We start from the raw sequence: 20,226 nt of genomic DNA, 5'->3' as shown, positions 1-20,226 counted from the left end.
CCGCCTCTGCTTGGTGAAATATCCACACGCATAGACCTCATTTGTTTGAGGGGTGTCTTTGGGTAATTATATTTCCATAAGGTGATTTCCACAAGTTTGAAGAACATTCTTATCACTCCATTCTGGGTATTTGTGTGTACGAACCCCCTTCTTTGGGGACCTATTGGAGGTAATTACACTAGCAAAAGGCGCCCTCCACCTGAAAATAAAGATCCTTAGGAGATATCTTTAATAATCTCTAATTTAGGATGGAAGCTGCTTTGTTGTTTTTTTATCTAAGAAATTGTTTTGTGGAGGGATACATTTCACATCACGTTTTTAAGAAACCCCCCATCACTAAAGGTGTAATTACAAATACAGAACATACTACGCAATGATCTGTTTAATTCTTTCTTTTTGAGGAACATTACGAACAGAAAGGAGCGCCATTCTCATTTGTCATATTGTGTCCTTTGGCTTTTGCATTTACCTGTCATTTTGCATCCAACCGTGGGGACTGCTCTATCGGTATAGAAGCATCTTAGGGGCAAGAAATATATTTCATTGACTTATAACTTTATACCTTTAACTCCGCTTCTTGATAATTCTGCATTCCCTTCATGGGATCTGGAGACAGACCTTAAAAAAATGTGGTTCAGAGCGGGTATTGCAAGGATAGGGCAGTTATAGGACACCTCCGGAGTGATACCTCTCTCTGATATCCAGGTTAAGTGGTTTCTCCTGAATAATGAGATTTAAAGGTATCTCCAGGTTAAACATTTCCTTATGTCCAGAGACATTTGCTATACACAGACTCAGGATCTGGTGGTATCTCAGAGTTCTACCTCCCATACATTATTGATTTTCTGTAAATTCATAATTGAACACAGTTTCTCTACACCACCAAAATTATCTTGGCATGGAGAACAGAGTTCCTAAATTGAAGTCTATCTTTGAAAAGTAGCTTCACCAACATACTTACGCTTGAGACTCATTATAAAAGGTGGTATCGATGGTAGCGATGCCTGTCCATTTTATCTAAAATGTACCCCATGTGCTGCATGTTGCTGGAAATGTTGTGTAGGTCCCCACTTCATATATAATGATCTTGCTCGGTTTTGCGTTGGCTTTTAAACCTGCATACCTCACCCTTTTGTAGCATTTGCATGCAGAACCAGCTGCAGTCGCACACAGAATATAGGCATTCCGCATATCATTTTAATCAGCAGAGTCTGCTTGTGCGTCCTACACACATAACTATGTGAATAAGTACAAAAAAATGCACGGCGTTAATAAACACACGACTAGGTGTGACTAGAAGGGCTGTTTAAAGTGACTGCAACAAGGATGTAGGACGACACATCTGTAGACCTATGGATTATATAATTACGTCTTCTCCTTATAAGTTTAGGACCTACTCGATGATATGGATGGAATTCTGCAAAAGGTACAAATCTTTTAATGGTACACCTTAGTTCTCCCTCTCTGACAAGTTGCTTGAGAGAAGCCCAGTATTTATTTATTGGACCCCGGTGGTGTTTCTCCTCCACTACCCTTTGTATTTCCCCTCCCTCTTTCCTTTGCTGGTCTCTTTTTATTGGTCTCTTTCAGTGGCGTAACTACAAATTTTGCGCCCCCCTGCCAAAAAGCCCTCTCCCCCTCCCTCCCCCCCGTCCCAGGTCTGCGCTCCCAGGCGGGGGGCCACTGTTCGCACCTGCTGAATACTATCGAAAATGTTCCTCCCAATCTGGTTGCCCCGTCATCTAACATCCTTAATAAACATTTTCCTCTGAGGCAGTAGCCATTTTGGGAGGGCCATCTCTTTAACTGTGTTTCTCTTCACACCGCCAGCTCCTCTATGCTGCACAGACAGTGGTGTGGCGGCCCAGAACAATTGTCCCCACAGTACCCCCAGCGCCTCCAAGCCACTGCAGGGTCTGTTGCTACGCCACTGGTCTCTTTCTTCTTCACTTGTTATTCTATGTAATGTATTTTTTTTTCTTAAGATCACCTTGTTATACCATGGTCCTTCTCATGTTTTGTAATCCTTTCTGTAGCTTCACGGATACTTAAGTATGCATTTGTGTCAGTATGTAATTCTCACTCTATGGGCGAGATTTAAATGTGGCGCATGCCGGCAGCCACTAGATATCACCCAACGGAGAAATTAAACTGTTGCTACGTTAGGGCGCAATGGCTCCTGCATTTCAGCTCGTACCCCCTGGGGGTGCAGAGCTGAAATGCGTGAAAAGTGACCCGATTGGGCACCCAAGTGGCACTTTTTGCGATCGTGCCCAGCACTTTGGTCAGAATTAGCGGCTTCACTCAGCTAAACCTGACGACTTCTATGGGTGCAGGGATAAAAAAACAATTGAATTGCAGCCCACAATCTCCCGTCACTTTAGACGAGGCATTTCCAACCTGCGGCCCTCCAGCTGTTGTGAAACTACATATCCCAGCATGCCCTGATACAGTTTTGCTGTTAGAGAATTCTAAAGCTGTGTCAGGGCATGCTGGGATGTGTAGTTTCTCAACAGCTGGAGGGACGCAGGTTGGACATGCCTGATTTAGACGTAAGTTCAGGCACGCAAAACTATTGAATACTGCCCTATATGTTTCAATAAAATGTATTTGCACAAAAATAAAAAAGCCACCTCACCCAGGGGTTGCTGTGAATGTACCTTTACTAAATAGCTAAAGTACCTTTGCATTCCACACTGACATATTAATAAATGACATAGCTGCAGAAGCTCATGACTACTAAATGGCTTCCATTTGTTGCACCATCACAAGATGCTGATATGGATCCCGGGCAATATATTCTGTTTGGACATGAACAATTCAGCCACTTGCAGACACAAATCTATTACAACAGAGCTGCGAGGTTTTTTTATTTAAAAACATTTGGGTGAATATATTTGCACTGTAAATATGCATAGTACTGCTATAAACACAAATCCCTAATGGTTCAGCGGTAGTTGTAATTAAGTTGATAAACATTATTTGTTTTAATTAATGATTTAATTAAAGAAATATTATATGATGGCTAAATTAAGTAAAGCTTGCCATTACTCTACATACGAATGGACATCTGAGTGACTGTACAACATGGAGCTGAAGTAGGAAGGAAAAGCTTTTTCTAGGCTAGAACTATTTAGGACAGTCTGAAGCAAAGGTCTATACTACATATGGAGCAAGGATGGGTGTTCGACTCAAGTTACTCCAGAGCCTGTGTTGACAAGCGTGTAATACTGCCAGCCTAAAGGGCAATTACTGTAAGCACTGTCCATGGATTTAGCTATCTAACGGCAGATAAATGAAAGTGAAAATGTTGTTAATGCCACCAACAAAATCTTTAAACTACAACACTGTAATGTCTAAACAGAAGACTGCTTTCAATGTCACATCAGAGCTCATTTGATATGAAAGACTAGATGAAATGTAAAAATAAAATAAAAATATATATAAATATATTACACAAGGCACAAGAAAAGTATATGAAATAATTTATTTCTTTTTGCCTTTATGTATTCTTGTTTGCTTGAACTTTCTTTTATTCTTGATGATATTTCTAGCATCTTTATTATGAACCCAGTTGTCTCGTTCTGCTTCCCATTTGAGTTGCTTGATACCTAATAAGGGAATTTACAAATAATTATTATTTATGTTGTGCCCAGTTGAAAAAAAAAGTCTCCAAAGAGCACAGGGCTTGTCTGCTTTCACACACTTCTCAAAACTTTCAAGACACAATTATTTCTATTTGGAAAAATAAAATAAACCGTAGGCAAACCGCTTTATTTTCTCCCCACCAACAAATATCCCAAATATGAAAGCTACTGATAAACATGTACTATTTGTATAAAGGACTACTATTACTAAATTATACCATGCTTTGATAGATGTTCTTATTAATTGGAGTTGTGATTGCCCTATATGAAATTCTTCATTATAAAAATCAATGATTTGCCAATCCTGACAGTCTTCGGTCGGAATTGGGGAAATCGAGATTTGTAAACATATTTAATATTCCCGATTCCCCAACTCGACATTGCTGCAATTATTGAGTGATGTATAGTAGCCATTAAGCGCAGTTGGTCAACTTAAATTCAAACTAACATTACCTGTTAATAATACAACTCATAATAAGGTATTTAATTAGATGGGATAAAACAACTGGTGCAAAAAACGTCAGTTACACCAATATATTTTTTTTTACAGGCTATCCAATCAGATCGCCCTCAAAAAAAAAATAGGAATTTGATACCTATCGGTAATTCCTTTTCTCCTACTCCGTAGGGGATACTGGGATGATTTTAGTACCATGGGGTATAGATGGGGTCCACTGGAGCCATGGCACTTTAAAAATTCTTCATTGTGCTGGCTCCTCCCCTCTATGCCCCTCCTGCAGACTCAGTCTAGGAAAACAGTGACCGAGGAGACTGACATACTTTGAGAGGAGGAAAATAGATAAGAAAAAAGTGGTGAGTTAACGAACCAACACACAATCATTACAAGAGGATAGCCATGCTAGCCGTAATTTGAAACTAGGGACAGCAACTGCAGACGGTACCAAGAAACACAACAACAATGCTTGCAGGAAGTGAAACGAAGCACACACAGGCGGGTGCCCAGTATCCCCTACGCACTAGGAGAAAAGGAATTATCAGTAGGTATCAAATTCCGATTTTAATGTCCTAGGGGATACTGGGTTGGTCTTAGTACCATGGGGATGTCCCAAAGCTCCCAAACCGGGTGGGAGAGTGCCAAGACCCCTACAAAACCGATTGACAAAACTGAAGGTCCTCTGTCGCTAAGGTATTGAACTTGTAAAACTTTACAAATGTGTTTGAACCAGACTAAGTGGCAGCTCGGCATAACTGGAAAAAGCAGAGACACCTCGGGCAGCCGCCCAGGAAGAACCCACCAACCTTGTGGAGTGGGCCTGAATAGAACTTGGCAGCGGTAAGGCTGCCAAAGAGTAAGCCTGTTGGATTGTCATCCGGATCCAACGAGCAATAGACTGCTTTGAAGCAGGACATTCAATATTCGTTGCGTCATAGAGAAAAAAAAAAAAAAAAAAAAAGATTTCCGGTGACGAGCTGTTCTCTTGCCATAAATCTTCAAAGCTCGAACAACGTCCAAGGATTGTGAAGAAACCGACGTGTCAGACAATACAGGAACCACCATCAGCTGGTTGATGTGAAATGCAGACACCACCTTAGGCAGAAACTGTGGGCGAGTCCTGAGCTCCGCTCTATCCTCGTCAAACACCCGGTAAGGGCTCGTACAGGATAAGGCCCCTAATTTCGAGACATGCCTCGCTGAGGCCAAGAACATGACAATCTTCCAAGTCAAATATTTCAAGTCCACCTGGTGCAAAGGTTCAAACCACTCTGATTGCAGAAAGGTCAGGACCAAATTGAGATACCACGGTGCTGTGGGAGGCACAAAGGGTGGCTGAATACGAAGGACACCCTTTAGGAATGTCTGGATTTACGGGATAACAGCTAATTGCTTTTGGAAGAAAATAGATTAGGCTCCGTTAAGGTTCAGATCTTGGCCTTAACGAAGGCGCATATCCACACCTGCTTGCAGGAAGAGCAAGAACCTACCCAGATGAAAATCTACAGTTGATTAATGTCGACCTTCGCACTAGGAGACATACTTCTTCCAGATGCGGTGGTCATGCTTAGATGGGACCACCTTCCGAGCCTGGACCACAGTAGTGATAACTTTGGAGGAAAGTTCTTTTTGGACTAATATCTCCCTTACAACCGCCATGCCGGCAAATGTAGCCACAGTCTGGATAGACGAACGGCCCTTGCAGAAGATCCTTGTCGAGGGACATGGCCAGGAGGTCTGCATACCAGGCAAAGCGAGGCAAATCCAGGGCTATCAGAATTGCCTGAACGTTTTCCCTCTTTAGGACCCTGGGAATGAGAGGAATCGAAGGGAACAGATAGACGAACTGGTAAATCCACGGTGCCGTCAGAGCATCCACCACTGCAGCCTGTGGATCCCTCGTCCTGGAGCAGTAGCACCGCAGCTTCTTGTTGAGACAAGAAGCCATCATTTTGATCAGGGGGCAGCCCCACCACTGAACCAACTGTTGGAACAACCGCGGGTGAAGGCCCCACTCCCCTTGGTGCAGATCGTGTCTGCTGAGGAAGTCTGTTTCCCAGTTGTCCACTCCTGGAATGAAGATGGCCGACAAGGCTCTGGCGTTGCTTTCCGCCCAAAGGAGTATCCTGGACACCTCTCGCATAGCGGCCCTGCTTCTTGTTCCGCCTTGTTCATGTATGCCACCGCTGTGGCGTTTTCCGACTGGACCTGTATGGCCCGATGTTGGAGGAGAGAAGCAGCTTGTAGAAGGGCACTGTAATGTTCCAGAATGTTTATTGGAAGAGAGGCCTCCAGAAGTGACCACCGTCCTTGAAACTGAGCCCCCTGGGTTACAGCATCCCGACAGCGGAGGCTTGCATCCGTTGTTAAGAGAATCCAGGTCTGAATTCCGAAATGTTGACCCTTCACTAGGTGGGAGGTCTGCAACCACCATAACAGGGAAATCCGTGCTTTTGGTGAAAGGGATATCCTCTGGTGCATGTGCAGGTGTGACCCTGACCATTTGCCCAGCAGATCCCGCTGGAACGGACAAGCATGGAACCTTCCGTACTGAATTGCCTCGTAAGAGGCTACCATCTTGCCCTGCAGGCGAATGCAGAGATGCACCGAGATTTTAGCAGATTTCAGAACAGAGCGCACCATTGACTGAATGGTCAAGGCGTTGTCCATAGGAAGGAACCCCTTCTGAGACACCGTGTCCAGGATCACACCCAAGAACTGAAGCCTCTGCAATGGTTCCAGGTGCGATTTCTGTAGATTGAGAATCCACCCATGATCCATCAGCAGCCATGTACTCAGAGCGATGCTTTCCAACAACCGAGTCTCGGATACCGCTTTTATGAGAAGATCATCCAAGTATGGAATGATGTTCACACCGATCACGCAGAGTTAAAGCATCATCTCCGCCATTACCTTTGTGAACACTATTGGTGCCATGGAGAGGCTAAAGGGCAAGGACCGAAACTGGAAGGAAGTATCCTGCAGTGCAAACCTGAGGTAAGCCTGATGAGGTGGCCATATCCAGATGTGAAGGCCTGAGATCACTGCTCTCAGGGATTCCATCTTGAACTTGAATACCTGTAGGTAAGGGTTCAGAGACTTGAGGTTCAGAATCGGTCGGTACCATGAACAGGCTGGAATAGAAGTCCACGTTTCTGAGTAGAGGGGGCACTGGAAAAATAACCTGCGTTTGTTGCAGCCATTGGAAGGCATCCAGCAAGGTAACTCGTGATGCAGATGAAGCTGGCAAGCCTGATTTGAAGAATCTGTGAGAAGGGAACTCTTGAAACTCCAACCGGTATCCCTGGGAAATTAGGTTTCTTAACCAAGGATTCCGCCCTAATATGGCTGAAATACTTGAGGCGAGCACCCACCAGAAATTCCCCTTGAAGCCGGGGACAACAGTCACGCAGAGGGCTTGGCAGAGGTAGAGCCTGAGCCCTGTTCCAGGGAACCAGTGGCCGCTGGTCTGCGTGGTTTACCTCGATTAACTCGGGCAGCATTAGAAGCACCTCTGGATCTGCCTCTGAATCTGGCCACACAAAAGGAGGGAGGGGCCTGGATAAGCACGCCTAGCAGGAGGAGCCGTGGATGGCAGATAGGTGGACTTAACGGCAGTAGCTTGTGAAATCCACTTGTTTAGTTCCTCACCAAACAAAGCTTCCCCTGTAAAGGGGAGATTTTCAACTCCCTTCTCGGAATCAGCGTCCGCTGCCCACTGGCGTGGCCACAGAGCCCTGCGCGCCGACACAACCATAGCCGTAGAGCGTGAATTGATAATGCCGAACTCCTTTATAGCCTCACTCATTAAGTTAACTGAATCCTGGAAATGATGCACGAGTGTTAGAAGCTCATCCTGATGCATGGTGTCAAAACCCTCTATTAACAATGGCCCTTGTGATCCAACCACAAGCAGTTGTGGATCTCTGAGCGACAACCACTGCCGTGTAAATGGATTTGAGCGTAGTTTTGATCTTGCTATCTGCAGGGTCATTTAAGGAGATAGCACCAGGTACAAGTAGCACATTTTTCGTGACAGCATGGACACTGAAGTATCCACCATAGGAGGAGTCGCACACCTTCCTACCCTCAGAGGGAAATGGGAAAGAAGTCAATAACCTTTTAGGGGTTTGAAACTTTTTGTCAGGATTAATCCACGCTTCTCTAAAAAGCGTGTTTAATTCCTTAGAAAAAGAAAATGTAGCAAGAGACTTAGGTTTTATATTGAAAAATAATTCCTCATCAGGTTCTGTTTCCTTATCAGGAATATTTAGGACCTATGTAATAGAATACATCAAAGCTTCCACTCCTTGAGATAGACTTCTCTCTGCTTTATCACCATCAACTTCTCCCTCAGACTGGAGCACATTGGGCAGTGTGCTTTTCTGTGAAACTGGCAGGGGATGATGAGGGGGATGGGGCGGGAAGGGGGGGGGGGGGGTTGGGGGTTGGGAAGCGGTTCTGAGGTCTGCAGTGTGAACTAGAAAATCATCCATAGATTTCTTAACACCTGCCTTTCATGCTTGGCCGTAGCCGGTTCAGTGGTGATATCAGTAATTATCCCCTTAACGGAGTCCAGCCAGGCTGGCTCCTGAGAACTGTTACCCTGAGAAGGGATACTGCACTGAGTACACAGGAGAGACCCCCCCTGGGGTAGTGGAAAACTTTGTGTTACAGGACAGACATGTAACTTTTTTCCCAGTCATACTGAACAGCAGAGCACACACACAGGAATAGGTTAAATATAACACAGTCACTTAGATAGCCCTGCAAGGATTGAGACAGAGAGGAGAAAGCCAGCAAACTGTGCCACTAAGCTGAAGCAATGCTTTGCCGGGCAGTAGCTATACCTTATATAAGGTATAATAGCTATATTACATATAAATCTCTCCCCACCCTCAACCCCCATGGTACCAATTGCAGGTGCAGTAGAGAGTCCCTGGAGGAGCAGCACTTCCCTCCCTGTCTAATGCAGCAGGAAATGGCGCCTAGAGCTGCTGGTCCCGCTCTCCAGGTAGCCCCGCCCCCTCAATGGCGCTCTGTGTTCTCTATATTTTTATACTGGCAAACGTCTCTAAAGTGTAAAAAATAGGAAATTAATACCTACCTGTAATTCATTTTCTCGTAGCCTGTGGTGGAAACTGGGGAATAGTAGATTACCATGGGGTATAGATCGGGTCCACTGGAGCCTGGCACTTTAAGAACTCAATAGTGTGTGCTGGCTCCTCCCCTCTATGCCCCTCCTAGCAGACTCAGTCTAGGAAACTGTGCCAGAGGAGACGGACATACTTTGAGAGAAGGATATAACACATAAAGCGGTGAGGTAACGAACCAACACACAACAACAACAAATATAGAGCTAACCAAAACAAAAGAAAGCAATGCTACCTATAGAAGAATAGCAACGCTAACCAAACATGGAACAGGGAAAGCAACAGCAACCCAACCAATAACACTTACAACCAGGTAAGCAGGAAATGAAGCACTGAGGCGGCCGCCCAGTATCCACTACAGACTACGAGAAAAGGAATTACCGGTAGGTATTAAATACCTATTTTACCTAACGTCCTAGTGGATATTGGGGAATAGTAGATTACCATGGAGATGTCCCAAAGCTCCCAGAACAGGTGGTAGAGTGCTGAGACCCCTGTAAAACCGCCTGACCAAACTGAAGGTCATTCTTGGCCAAGGTGTCAAACCTGTAGAACTTAACAAATGTGTTCATACCAGACCACGTAGTTGCCCGGCACAACAGCAAGGCCAAGACACCCCAGGCAGCCGACCAGGAAGAACCCACTGACCTTGTGGAGTGGGCCTGAACAGAACTCGGCAGTGGCAGAGCAGCCAACGTATAGGCTTGTTGGATAGTCAATTTGAGTCAACGAGCAATAGACTGCTTGGAGGCAGTGCGACCAATTTTTGTAGCATCATAAAGGACGAAAAGCGTGTCAGACTTCCTGTGTCGAGCAGTCCTTTTGATGTAAATCCTCAAAGCCCTCACAACATCCAGGGACTTTGGAGCAACGGAAGTGTCGGATAATACTAGAACCACAATTGGTTGATTCACATGAAAGGCCGACACCGTGGGCGAGTTCTGAGCTCCACAATATCCTCATGAAATACCAAGTATGGGCTTTTACAGGACAAGGCCCCCAATTCAGACACCCGTCGAGCAGAAACCAAGGCCAGTAACATAACAGTCTTCCATGTTAGGTATTTTAAAGTCTACCCTATTTAAGGGTTCAAACCAAGCCGACTGGAGAAAGGTCAATACCACATTGAGGTCCCACAGAACCGTGGGAGGAACAAACGGTGGTTGAATGTGCAAAAACCCCTTTAGAAAGGTCTGCACTTTAGGAAGTACTGCCAGTTGTTTCTGGAAGAAGATAAAGAGCCAAAATTTGAACCTTGATGGAGCCTAAACGTAGGCCCTTATCCACGCCTGCTTGCAGGAACAGTAGAAAACGGCCCAGACGAAATTCCACAGGGGAACAATTTCTACCCTCACACCAAGAAACATATTTCTTCCAAAGACGGTGGTAATGTTTGGAAGTAACCACCTTATGGGCCTGGATCATAGTGGAAACCACCTTGGATGGAAGACCCTTCACGGTTAAAATCTCCCTCTCAACTTTCAGGCCGTCAAACGTAGCCGCTAAGTCTGGATAGACGAACGGTTCTTGTTGAAGAAGGTCCTTGAGAAGCGGCAGCGGCCAGGGTTCCTCCAGTGACAAGGTCAGGAGGTCCGTATACCAGGCCAGTCAAGGCCAATCCCGGGCAATGAGAACTGCCTGAACGCTTTCCTTTTTGAGTCTTTTGATAACTCTTGGGAGGAGAGGAATTGGAGGAAACAGGTAAATGAACTAGTAAGTCCATGGCATCGTCAGAGTGTCTACTGCAACTGCCAGCGGGTCCCTCGTTCTGGAGCAGTAATGACGGAGCTTCTTGCTGAGACGAGAAGCCATCAGGTCTATCTGTGGACAACCCCGCCGGTGAACAAGTTGTTAAAACACCTGAGGGTGGAGGCCCCATTCACCTGGATGGAGGTCATGCCTACTTAGGAAGTCCGCTTCCCAGTTGTCCACTACTGGAATGTAAACGGCTAACGTGGCCCTTGCGTTGGCTTCCGCCCAGAGGAGTATTCTTGACACCTCTCGCATTGCGACCCTGCTTCTTATTCCTCCGTCAGTTTATGTACGCCACTGCCGTGGCGTTGAACGACTGCACCTGAATGGCCTAATTCCGAAGGACGTACAAGGCCTGTACCAGAGCATTTTAAGTTGTTCTGAGATGCTGATCGGAAGAGCAGATTCCTGAATCAACCATGTCCCCTGGAACTGTGCCCCGAGTCACAGTTCCCCAACCCCGGAGGCTGACATCCGTTGTCATATATAACAATGGAGGTAAAACTCCGCGCTTGGCTCCAACTAGTAACTAATATTAATGCTGCTCAGAGTGAGTAAGGTGTACCTCAAAAACACCTTGATAACACAAGTAAAACAGTTTTACTCCAGCGCAAAAAATAATAATCACAATTTAGGAGTCTAAAAAATATTTTACACTTATTGCATAGATTCATTAATTATGAATAAATTATATATAAATATATACGGTTTTCGGATCAATACTTCTAATCACTCGGTTACTAAAAAGGCCTAATACCGGTATACAACAGATAACCACTATTTAGACATGACTCACATTAACAAACATATATGTGATTTGTTGGTACTGGAATACACTTTCACGTAGCGATTTACTTCCAGACCCTCACCAGTTCATGGGTTTAGCAAATTCCCAAAGTTATTGATTAACTGCAATAAGCAATCGTCCTTATGGTTTTTCCACTGGGGTCCAATTTCAGAGTTCTTAAGTTTGCATTAAATGTATGAGATTAAATCATCCAGATCTTTTACCTCAAATTCATCAGAACCGATCCTCAGTCTCGTTTTCGTATCAAATCCGGGTCGGTTGGGGGTCTGGTGGCAGACTGTTACTCCTATTGACGCGTTTCACCCCTATACGGGCTTCCTCGTGATAGCTGGATAGCCCCGTATAGGAGTGAAACGTGTAGATAGGAGTAAAAGTCTGCCTCTCCATCAGCTTCCTCACTGGTGACCCCCCCCCCACTACCGCCTTGCGTCTCTGTATCCCCTCCCTGCCACACCACATCTCTGTCCCCTCCCTGCCGCCCCGCCTCTCTGTATTCCCCCCACCGCCCTGCGTCTGTGTCCCCTCCCTACCGTCCTGCCTCTGTGTCCCCTCCCTGCCGCCCTGCCTCTGTGTCCCCTCCCTGCCCCCCCGCGTCTCTGTCCCCTCCCTGCCGCCCCGCGTCTCTGTCCCCTCCCCGCGTCTCTGTCCCCTTCCTGCCGCCCTGCGTCTCTGTCCCCTCCCTGTCGCTCCACGTCTCTGTCCCGTCCCCTCCCTGCCGCCCCGCATCTGACCATGGTCCGGCTCCTGCCGCACCAAACAAAAAACTGATTTGACTGAGTCAGTGGGCGGGATTATATGGTGAAGCCCCGATGCATCCTGGGAGGCCAGAAAGCTTGTGACCGTTTGGTGCCATTTTCGCTGTCGCTCCGGCATATCCCAATGTTATCCTGTGAATAACCTGTGGACCCAGCCAGAGAAAGAGAGTGCGCAACCCCCTTTTACCAAGATGCCAGTCTGGGTACTCAGTGGGCACCCCGGCCCGAAGCCGGGTGATCACTGTCCCTTCATGCCGCCATGTTCACCGGGGACCCGCTAGCCGGGGTGTGTAACTCATCTGTTAGGGGTGGCGGAATGCTGTCAGCGTGGGCTCACATCCGAGGGGTATGAGAAACATCACCTCAGGAGCTCAGTGTCCTGTCAGTGGGGATACGAACCATTAACTCTGAGGAAGTTGGTTTGGTTCGATTTCTCCCCCCCCCCCCCCCCCTCACTAAGTCCCACGACACAGTGGTGCCTGAAAATAACAAACTAAAAGACATTTCTGAAGAAAACTCTGGAGAGCAATAGAATGCACCAGGCTCCTTGGGCACATTTTCTAAACTGGGTCTGCTAGGAGGGGCATAGAGGAGAGGTGCCAGTACACACTATTGATTTCTTAAAGTGCCAGGCTCCAGTGGACCCGATATATACCCCATGGTAATCTACTATTCCGCAGTAGGACGTTAGAGAAAACGGGGTTAAAACCCCTTTTCTATGATAGCGCCAGTGTGGGTGTCTGCAGCGGGCAGTGCAGCCCCTGCAGCACAGCGTGCTCACCGCGCCCTTATGCCGCCAGTTGAACCGGGGACCCGCTAACCGGAACCCAGATTAAGTACTCACCACTCTATTGTCTTCAGCTTTGTTAGGGGTGGCGGCATATGTTTGAGTGCGCGCACACCCTGGGGGTATACGAAACAATACCTCAGGAGCTATGTCCTGTCAGTGGGGATCCGGCCCAGTAACCCTTCAAGAGGTCAGGTCGATAGCCCTCTAAGTTCCACGACACAGGCAGACTGGTGCCAACCAGTGCTGCCTGAAAATAAACTAAAAGTCTGAAGAAAACTGAGTCTGCAGGAGGGGCATAGGGGGGAGGAACCAGCACACTGAAGAATTTTTAAAGTGCCATGGCTCCAATTGGACCCCATCTACACCCCACGGTACTAAGACCAGCCCAGTATCCCCTAGGACGTTAGAGAAAACAGCTTTTCTCTTGAAAACGCACAGGTTCAGTGAAACCTGTGTGCTTTCGTGAGAAACAGGCCCGTTCTCGTATGAAAACTGGGCTGTTTCGGGGGATTTGGTTTCGCCCGAAGGCAGGTGAAACAAAATCCCTGATAAGCCGCGCCTCACGTCAGGACAATGTCCTGATGAAATTTTATGAAAGAGAATGAAACGTTGACTGACTTTGGATGGACTGGATGTCCTATTGAGAAGATGTTGCACCTGAGATGGTGTTGTTAGCGCTGTGCCATTATTACCCCCTGAGGGCACCCGGGCATGTGTGTGTGTTTGTATGTATGTATGTATGTATGTATGTATGTATGTATGTATACATATTGGGGGTAATTCCAAGTTGATCGCAGCAGGACATTTTTTAGCAGTTGGGCAAAACCATGTGCAGTGCAGGGGGGGGCAGATATAACATCTGCAGAGAGAATTAGATTTGGGTGGGTTATTTTGTTTCTGTGCAGGGTAAATACTGGCTGCTTTATTTTTACACTGCAATTTAGATTGCAGATTGAACTCACCACACCCAAATCTATCTCTCTCTGCACATGTTATATCTGCCCCCCCCCCCTGCAGTGCACATGGTTTTGCCCAACTGCTAAAAAATGTCCTGCTGCGATCAACTTGGAATTACCCCCATTATAAATAAGACACCAAATAAAACTACTGAGAACACGTATATATTTCCTACTTAAAAATCACTTTAGCATTTGTTGAAAAAGGGTATAAAATAATGCTTACTTGCGTTTTCTTTATTTGATACAGCATTTAATCCAATGTTGTCAAATTTGGAGCCAGAACTCTCATCCAGGATAGCACCAAACTTTAAAAGAAAAAAAAAAAAAAGGGGGGGGGGAACTTAATTTAAAATTTAGGAGTTTGCAGTTAACATGACGGTATTCATTTTCTAATGTGCACTGTGAGTGACGTGTCGTAATTTATGTAGGGGCGCCCAGTAAAATTATGAACTGAATTCCCATATGTTAAAATCCTGAATATCCATTAATAAAAAGCTGGCTAAAGAAAACCCCTCATAATGTAAATCTGAATATATCAAGCACTCTGTGTATCTTTGTAATATATACTTTAACGGTCCTTCCAAGAATATCAGAAAGCCAAGGTTTCTTATCTATCCCACTGTACATCTCACATATATACCTCCTCAGCAGCAGCAAACATGTCTTCCTGCTTTAAATGCCTTTTCTTTCCTTTTTTACATTCTGTGAAATTATATGGAAAAAAAAATGAATGTAGTAAACCGTCCAAACTCTTTATACAACAATTCTGCTCATGATTATCACCTGAGAAATCCTTCCTAAGAAATCATTAAAGAGGAAACAGAATAATATATTACAAGGACAAAACAAAGTCAGTCCAACATCTTATTGCAAATAAGAATGTTTTCAGAAATTACATATATTACCTATATTCATTTTTAACATACACAAAATCTGCAAATTTGGTTTACGGGACAAGGATTGATGACAAAGGACTCTTAAGGCCCATACACACTTGACGATAAAATGAGCGACGTCGTTCATTTCAGCCCTCATCAACGACGTCGCTCATTATATCGTCAAGTGTGTATGCATCCAACGACCACCGATGCGCGGCCCCGCGGGATGTTAACGACCCTCGCTTATCTGTGGAGCATGTATGCTCAATTTCCACTATGGTCGTTACCGACCAGAGACGTCTTTGAATGTGTATGGTGTGAACGACCAACGACCAAGCCACTGTTCACCAGCCCTGTTCCCAGCTCATTATTTTAATAAACTGTTCAGCTTGGATGCTTCAACGATGAATGGTCTTTGGTAGTGTGTATGCTCATGTCGTTTGCTCAGCTGTTCAAGGGAAGTTCAAGGGAAGTCGTTAACGATGGTTGTTAACGACATGTGCATCGTCAAGTGTGTATGGGCCTTAACACGAACAGAAAGAAAAGGAAAGAATGAACAAAATTTTCAGCAACAGTCCCAGTTGCTCAGCCTTAACCTTACTTCTCCAGGAATATTTGCCTGAAGTAGTGCGTACTAGATGTAGATGTCATGTTCAACAAGGTACAACACGTTCCATAGTCCAGGGAACTGAGATATGCACATGAAGTTATTAGTGTAAGAGAGAATTCTAACACATACAGTATATCATTCTTCAGGCAGCAATACAAATTGATACTAGGAACAGTGGGCTCTTCAGTGTAACACTTACTATTACGTATAGTATACAAAATAGTAATTGGTAGTTTCAGATTCTAGAACTTTTAAACTGCACTGTTTAATAGGAGGACTTTATCATATAGTAATTGCAACTGTAAATGTGCTCAGTGCAGAAGGTGATGTTGTTACCTGGATCTATAGAACTTGTTTCTGAAGTGTCCATAAAAACACCTCCCGCTTCATCGTCTTCAAAGTCCTCATCACGCATACTACCCAATGATATTTCTTCATCATCATCTTCAGCATCAATGTCCCAGTCAGATCCAGAATCATCATCTCCTGATTTTTTCTTTGCAGATTTTTCACTTGGTTTTAGGTTCCTTAGATGCACATTAAACAAAATATGTTGTATAATTATATATATATATATTTATTATTTTATTTTTTATTTTTTAAAAGAAAGCAATGATAACAAAATGTTGTTTGTTATAGCCCAGTAAACTCCCATAACACATGCTCCTTTTGTCATATAAAAACCTTTTGTGTCATTGTAGCAGAATTAGAAGAGTCCTTTATCATGGCTGTAATCTAAATATACACATGGAAAGAGAAGTGCCACACCTGTTTCCCTTTCCAAGGCTTGTTGAATAAACTTCTGGCGACAAATCTATAAACGGGATTATTGGTGACTCTGAAAGAAGGTGTTACAAATACTCTTCTGTAATGCGCCCTACACACTGGGCGATTACACTGCAAGATATGAACGATCTTGTTCATTAATGAACGAGATAAAGTTCATATCTGTCAGTGTGGAGGCACCAGCGATGAACGATGTGCGGCCCCGCGCTCGTTCATCGCTGGTGCCCTGTCGGTTGTGCATGCAGGCCAATATGGACGAGATCGTCCATATTTGCCTGTACGTCTACAGAGCCGGGTGACGGGGGGGGGGGGGGGGGGGGGGGAGTGAAGAAACTTCACTCTCCCCATCACTGCCCCCCCCCCCCCCCCCCCCACCGCCGAGTCGCCCATCTGCTGCATCGGCGGTCGGGCAGCTTGGCGGCACATCGTCGAGTCTGTAGTGCCCATAAGAGTATCTTTACGATTTGGAGTCAGTGTTATAGTGCCCATACACTTGTGCGATTGGTCACACTGCGATTTCCCCGGCAGGCAAGGCTGCAATAAATCGCGTCTGAAGTGCTTTTTTTGCATTCAATGTGCACGTGATAATGCGATAAATCGCATGTCCCTTGCGACATGAAAAGTCTTTTCCTGTATCCTCAGCACAATGGGTGAAGGGAAGTGTCCATGAAGTGAGCTCAAAACAACACAGATCGCACATCGCAGCACGATAAATCGCATGTCGTTAAAAACCACATGCGATGTGATAAATATTAAGTGCAGCACATAATATCTTGAGATGCAAGAATCGACCAGCATGCCTGCACATCGCTTTGGGGGACACGTGATTGAAATGCAATACATGCGATATATCGCACCGATGCGGTCGCAATCGCATGATTGAACCCGATATCGGCCTAGTGTATGGGCACCATTATATTTAGAACACACAAAAAGGATTAAGCCCATTTAGGATAACGTCACACAACTTACCCGGCAAAATCAATATCATTTTTCTTGTCACTGTAGTAACTGTCTCCTTCAAATGTATCTATTCAAAAAATAAATAAAAAATTACAAAAAAAATCTTCACATAAGCAATGAAAAGGTCTTGATCTTGTGCAGTTACAGATGTCAGGATTCGTAAGTGTAATACTAACTTGGCATACAAAGTAAGTTATAAGTAAGGAAGCTCACATTCAGCTTCTATCAATTCTGCACAAAATTACTTGAAACATGAATCCATGCTTCTGATTGGGGATTCGTTATGATATACCGATGGACGGGATGCCAGCAGTCATAATACCAACAGCAGCATACCTCCCATGCAAATCCCAACAGCCCCTCAGAAAGTACCCTAACTCTCCCCTGCCCCCTACCCTAACCCTCCCTTGTGAGTGCCTAACCCTAACCCTCCCCGGTGGTGGCTAACCCTAACCTGTCCTGACGGTGCCAAACCCTAACCCTCCCTTCCCCGCTGCCTAAACTTAACCCACCCCGCTTGGTGCCTAACCCCGACCTCCCTCTAACACCCCCCCCCCCCCCAGGTACCTGACCATCCCTGCACCCTAACCCCCCCCTACTAGTGCCTAAACCTAACCTTCCACCCCCATAGCAGGATGTGAGCGTGTCCCACTAACAGAACGTTTGGGATTCCAGTCATCAGTATTTTGAAGCCGGGATCCAGAGCTCCGTCTGGATTGTGATGCCGGTATTATGCCACGGATCAGGATTTTGCCCACCGGGATCCCGTCCGGTGGCATTTTAAGTACATCCCCTGATTGGATGTACAGCAACCCTCCCTGCACATGAAATAAACAGGTTTCTGATTTTAATCATTTTGACCATACACAATATAGATAATATGTTCACAGCATCAATTCTAGCATTAAGGGTGGATCTATAGGACACAGGGGTGTGAGGTGATTCTGATATACTAAACATGATGACTAAATTGTAAAAGCCCAATACACTTGAACTTGGTGTACACCTCGAAAAATTATTCAACATTAATCCACACCTCCAGTCACATTTATCAATAAAACACCAACAATCAGGCTGCTTAAGCAGAGGCTGCTCAGATTCGAAGTGCTCAGTTCAAAGTGTTATTAGAATTTTAACACTGAAGCTGGAGTTTTTCAAGAGTTAAAAGGAGGGAAACAGAAGGAGAACAATGGAGAACAATTTATCACCCAACTCTGCTCTAGGACTGCTTTCATCCATCTAGTTACTCCGGATACCCTCCTAACGGTATCCACCACCCATGTGACTGGACCACCTTGCTCCCTTACTGCTGCAAATATCATATACTGCTCCATGAAACAAATGAAATCTAATTCCATTACTTTTATAATGACCTCATCACTTTTTAATACTGCCTTTTATACCACTGCATTTTGCTTTTCTGTTATATTTTTTCCTGTGACACCACTGTATGCTATACCTTCATGTACTACATGTTGATTTATTCATATAGCGTATATTATATTACACACGTGTCAGTTTTCCCATATGTGACTTGGGTCCTTGTATGGCTTATTTCTCAGATGGCTGCCACACCTTGTAAGCTCACAGATGGGATAAAATATGCATGGACTGGACGGTTATGGTGGGACCCTACTCCTAGCTTTAGCATGCTGTAACCCAGCCTAAGTGAATCTCATAGCTAGTACCAAGCCCAGATAAATGGGTAGGAGTGGTTCCTGTGGCAAAGGAACTGTAACGCCCAGCTACATAACCAATGGCTGGACAAATCTGAAAAACCAAAGCGAAAACTAGCACATACGGTAGAACCAATGCGTCAGAGGCAGCTGGGCAAAAAATGGGGGTATGGCTAGGTCAACACTAGAAATAGGTCGACACAGCCAGTAGATTGACATGAAAAAAGGTCGACATGAGTTTTTCATGTTTTTTTGGTGTCGTTTTCTTCGTAAAGTGACTGGGAACCACAATTAGTGCACTGTGTCCCCTCGCATGGCTCATGGGCAAGGAGGTTGGGAAAGTACACTAGGCCCATAAGGATGTGGACACCTAAATGATAATGGTCTTCGCTTACTTATGTTTGACAACCACAACAATCTTGCAATATGTAACACCTGGTTCCAACACTCACAAAACAATCTCTTAACACGGTTCTCCAATAATGGTATAGGCAACAGTAAGCTGGATTATTTCCTCATCTAAAAACTGTTTCAGATTGCCTTCCATGACGTTAGAGCACAGGTTCTCAAACTCGGTCCTCAGGACCCCACACAGTGCATGTTTTGCAGGTCTCCTCACAGAATTACAAGTGAAATAATTAGCTCCACCTGTGGACCTTTTAAAATGTATCAGTGAGTAATTAATACACCTGTGCACTTGCTGGGTTACCTGCAAAACATGCACTGTGTGGGGTCCTGAGGACCGAGTTTGAGAACCACTGCTTTAGAGCAATGTGTGGAACATAAATTGATTCAGATCATCATTTAGTACGAGCAAAGCTAAAAATCCACCTAAAAGCTCCAAACTCCTTGAAACCTTCATTAATTCTATACCTTAATGCCTTAAAAGACCTTAATACTCAGGTGAACTTTCCAATTTTGCTCAAAATCAGATGATGTAAACCAGAGCTGGACTGACACAAAAAACATCAATAAATGATTCCTTCAGACAGACA

At 45.0% G+C, this 20,226-nt stretch overlaps 1 protein-coding gene across 1 annotated transcript in view; it reads right to left on the bottom strand.

Annotated features, from left to right (window-relative positions):
- Nucleotides 1-3,468: 3,468 nt before the first annotated feature.
- CEBPZ (CCAAT enhancer binding protein zeta) overlaps nucleotides 3,469-20,226 on the bottom strand; it is a 118,317-nt gene continuing 101,559 nt past the window's right edge. The window contains exons 12-16 of the mRNA XM_063917575.1: nucleotides 17,565-17,622; nucleotides 16,143-16,333; nucleotides 14,959-15,020; nucleotides 14,542-14,623; nucleotides 3,469-3,611 (exon numbers count right to left, since the gene is read on the bottom strand). Of these exons, the coding sequence (XP_063773645.1) occupies nucleotides 3,487-3,611; nucleotides 14,542-14,623; nucleotides 14,959-15,020; nucleotides 16,143-16,333; nucleotides 17,565-17,622 (518 nt within the window). The 3' untranslated portion in view covers nucleotides 3,469-3,486. The remainder of the gene's footprint in view (nucleotides 3,612-14,541; nucleotides 14,624-14,958; nucleotides 15,021-16,142; nucleotides 16,334-17,564; nucleotides 17,623-20,226) is intronic.

This window comes from Pseudophryne corroboree, chromosome 4, assembly GCF_028390025.1.
Source record: "Pseudophryne corroboree isolate aPseCor3 chromosome 4, aPseCor3.hap2, whole genome shotgun sequence".
NCBI lineage: Eukaryota > Metazoa > Chordata > Amphibia > Anura > Myobatrachidae > Pseudophryne > Pseudophryne corroboree.
Note: the sequence above shows the minus strand (reverse complement) of the source record. Positions and strands in the feature narration are given on the sequence as shown.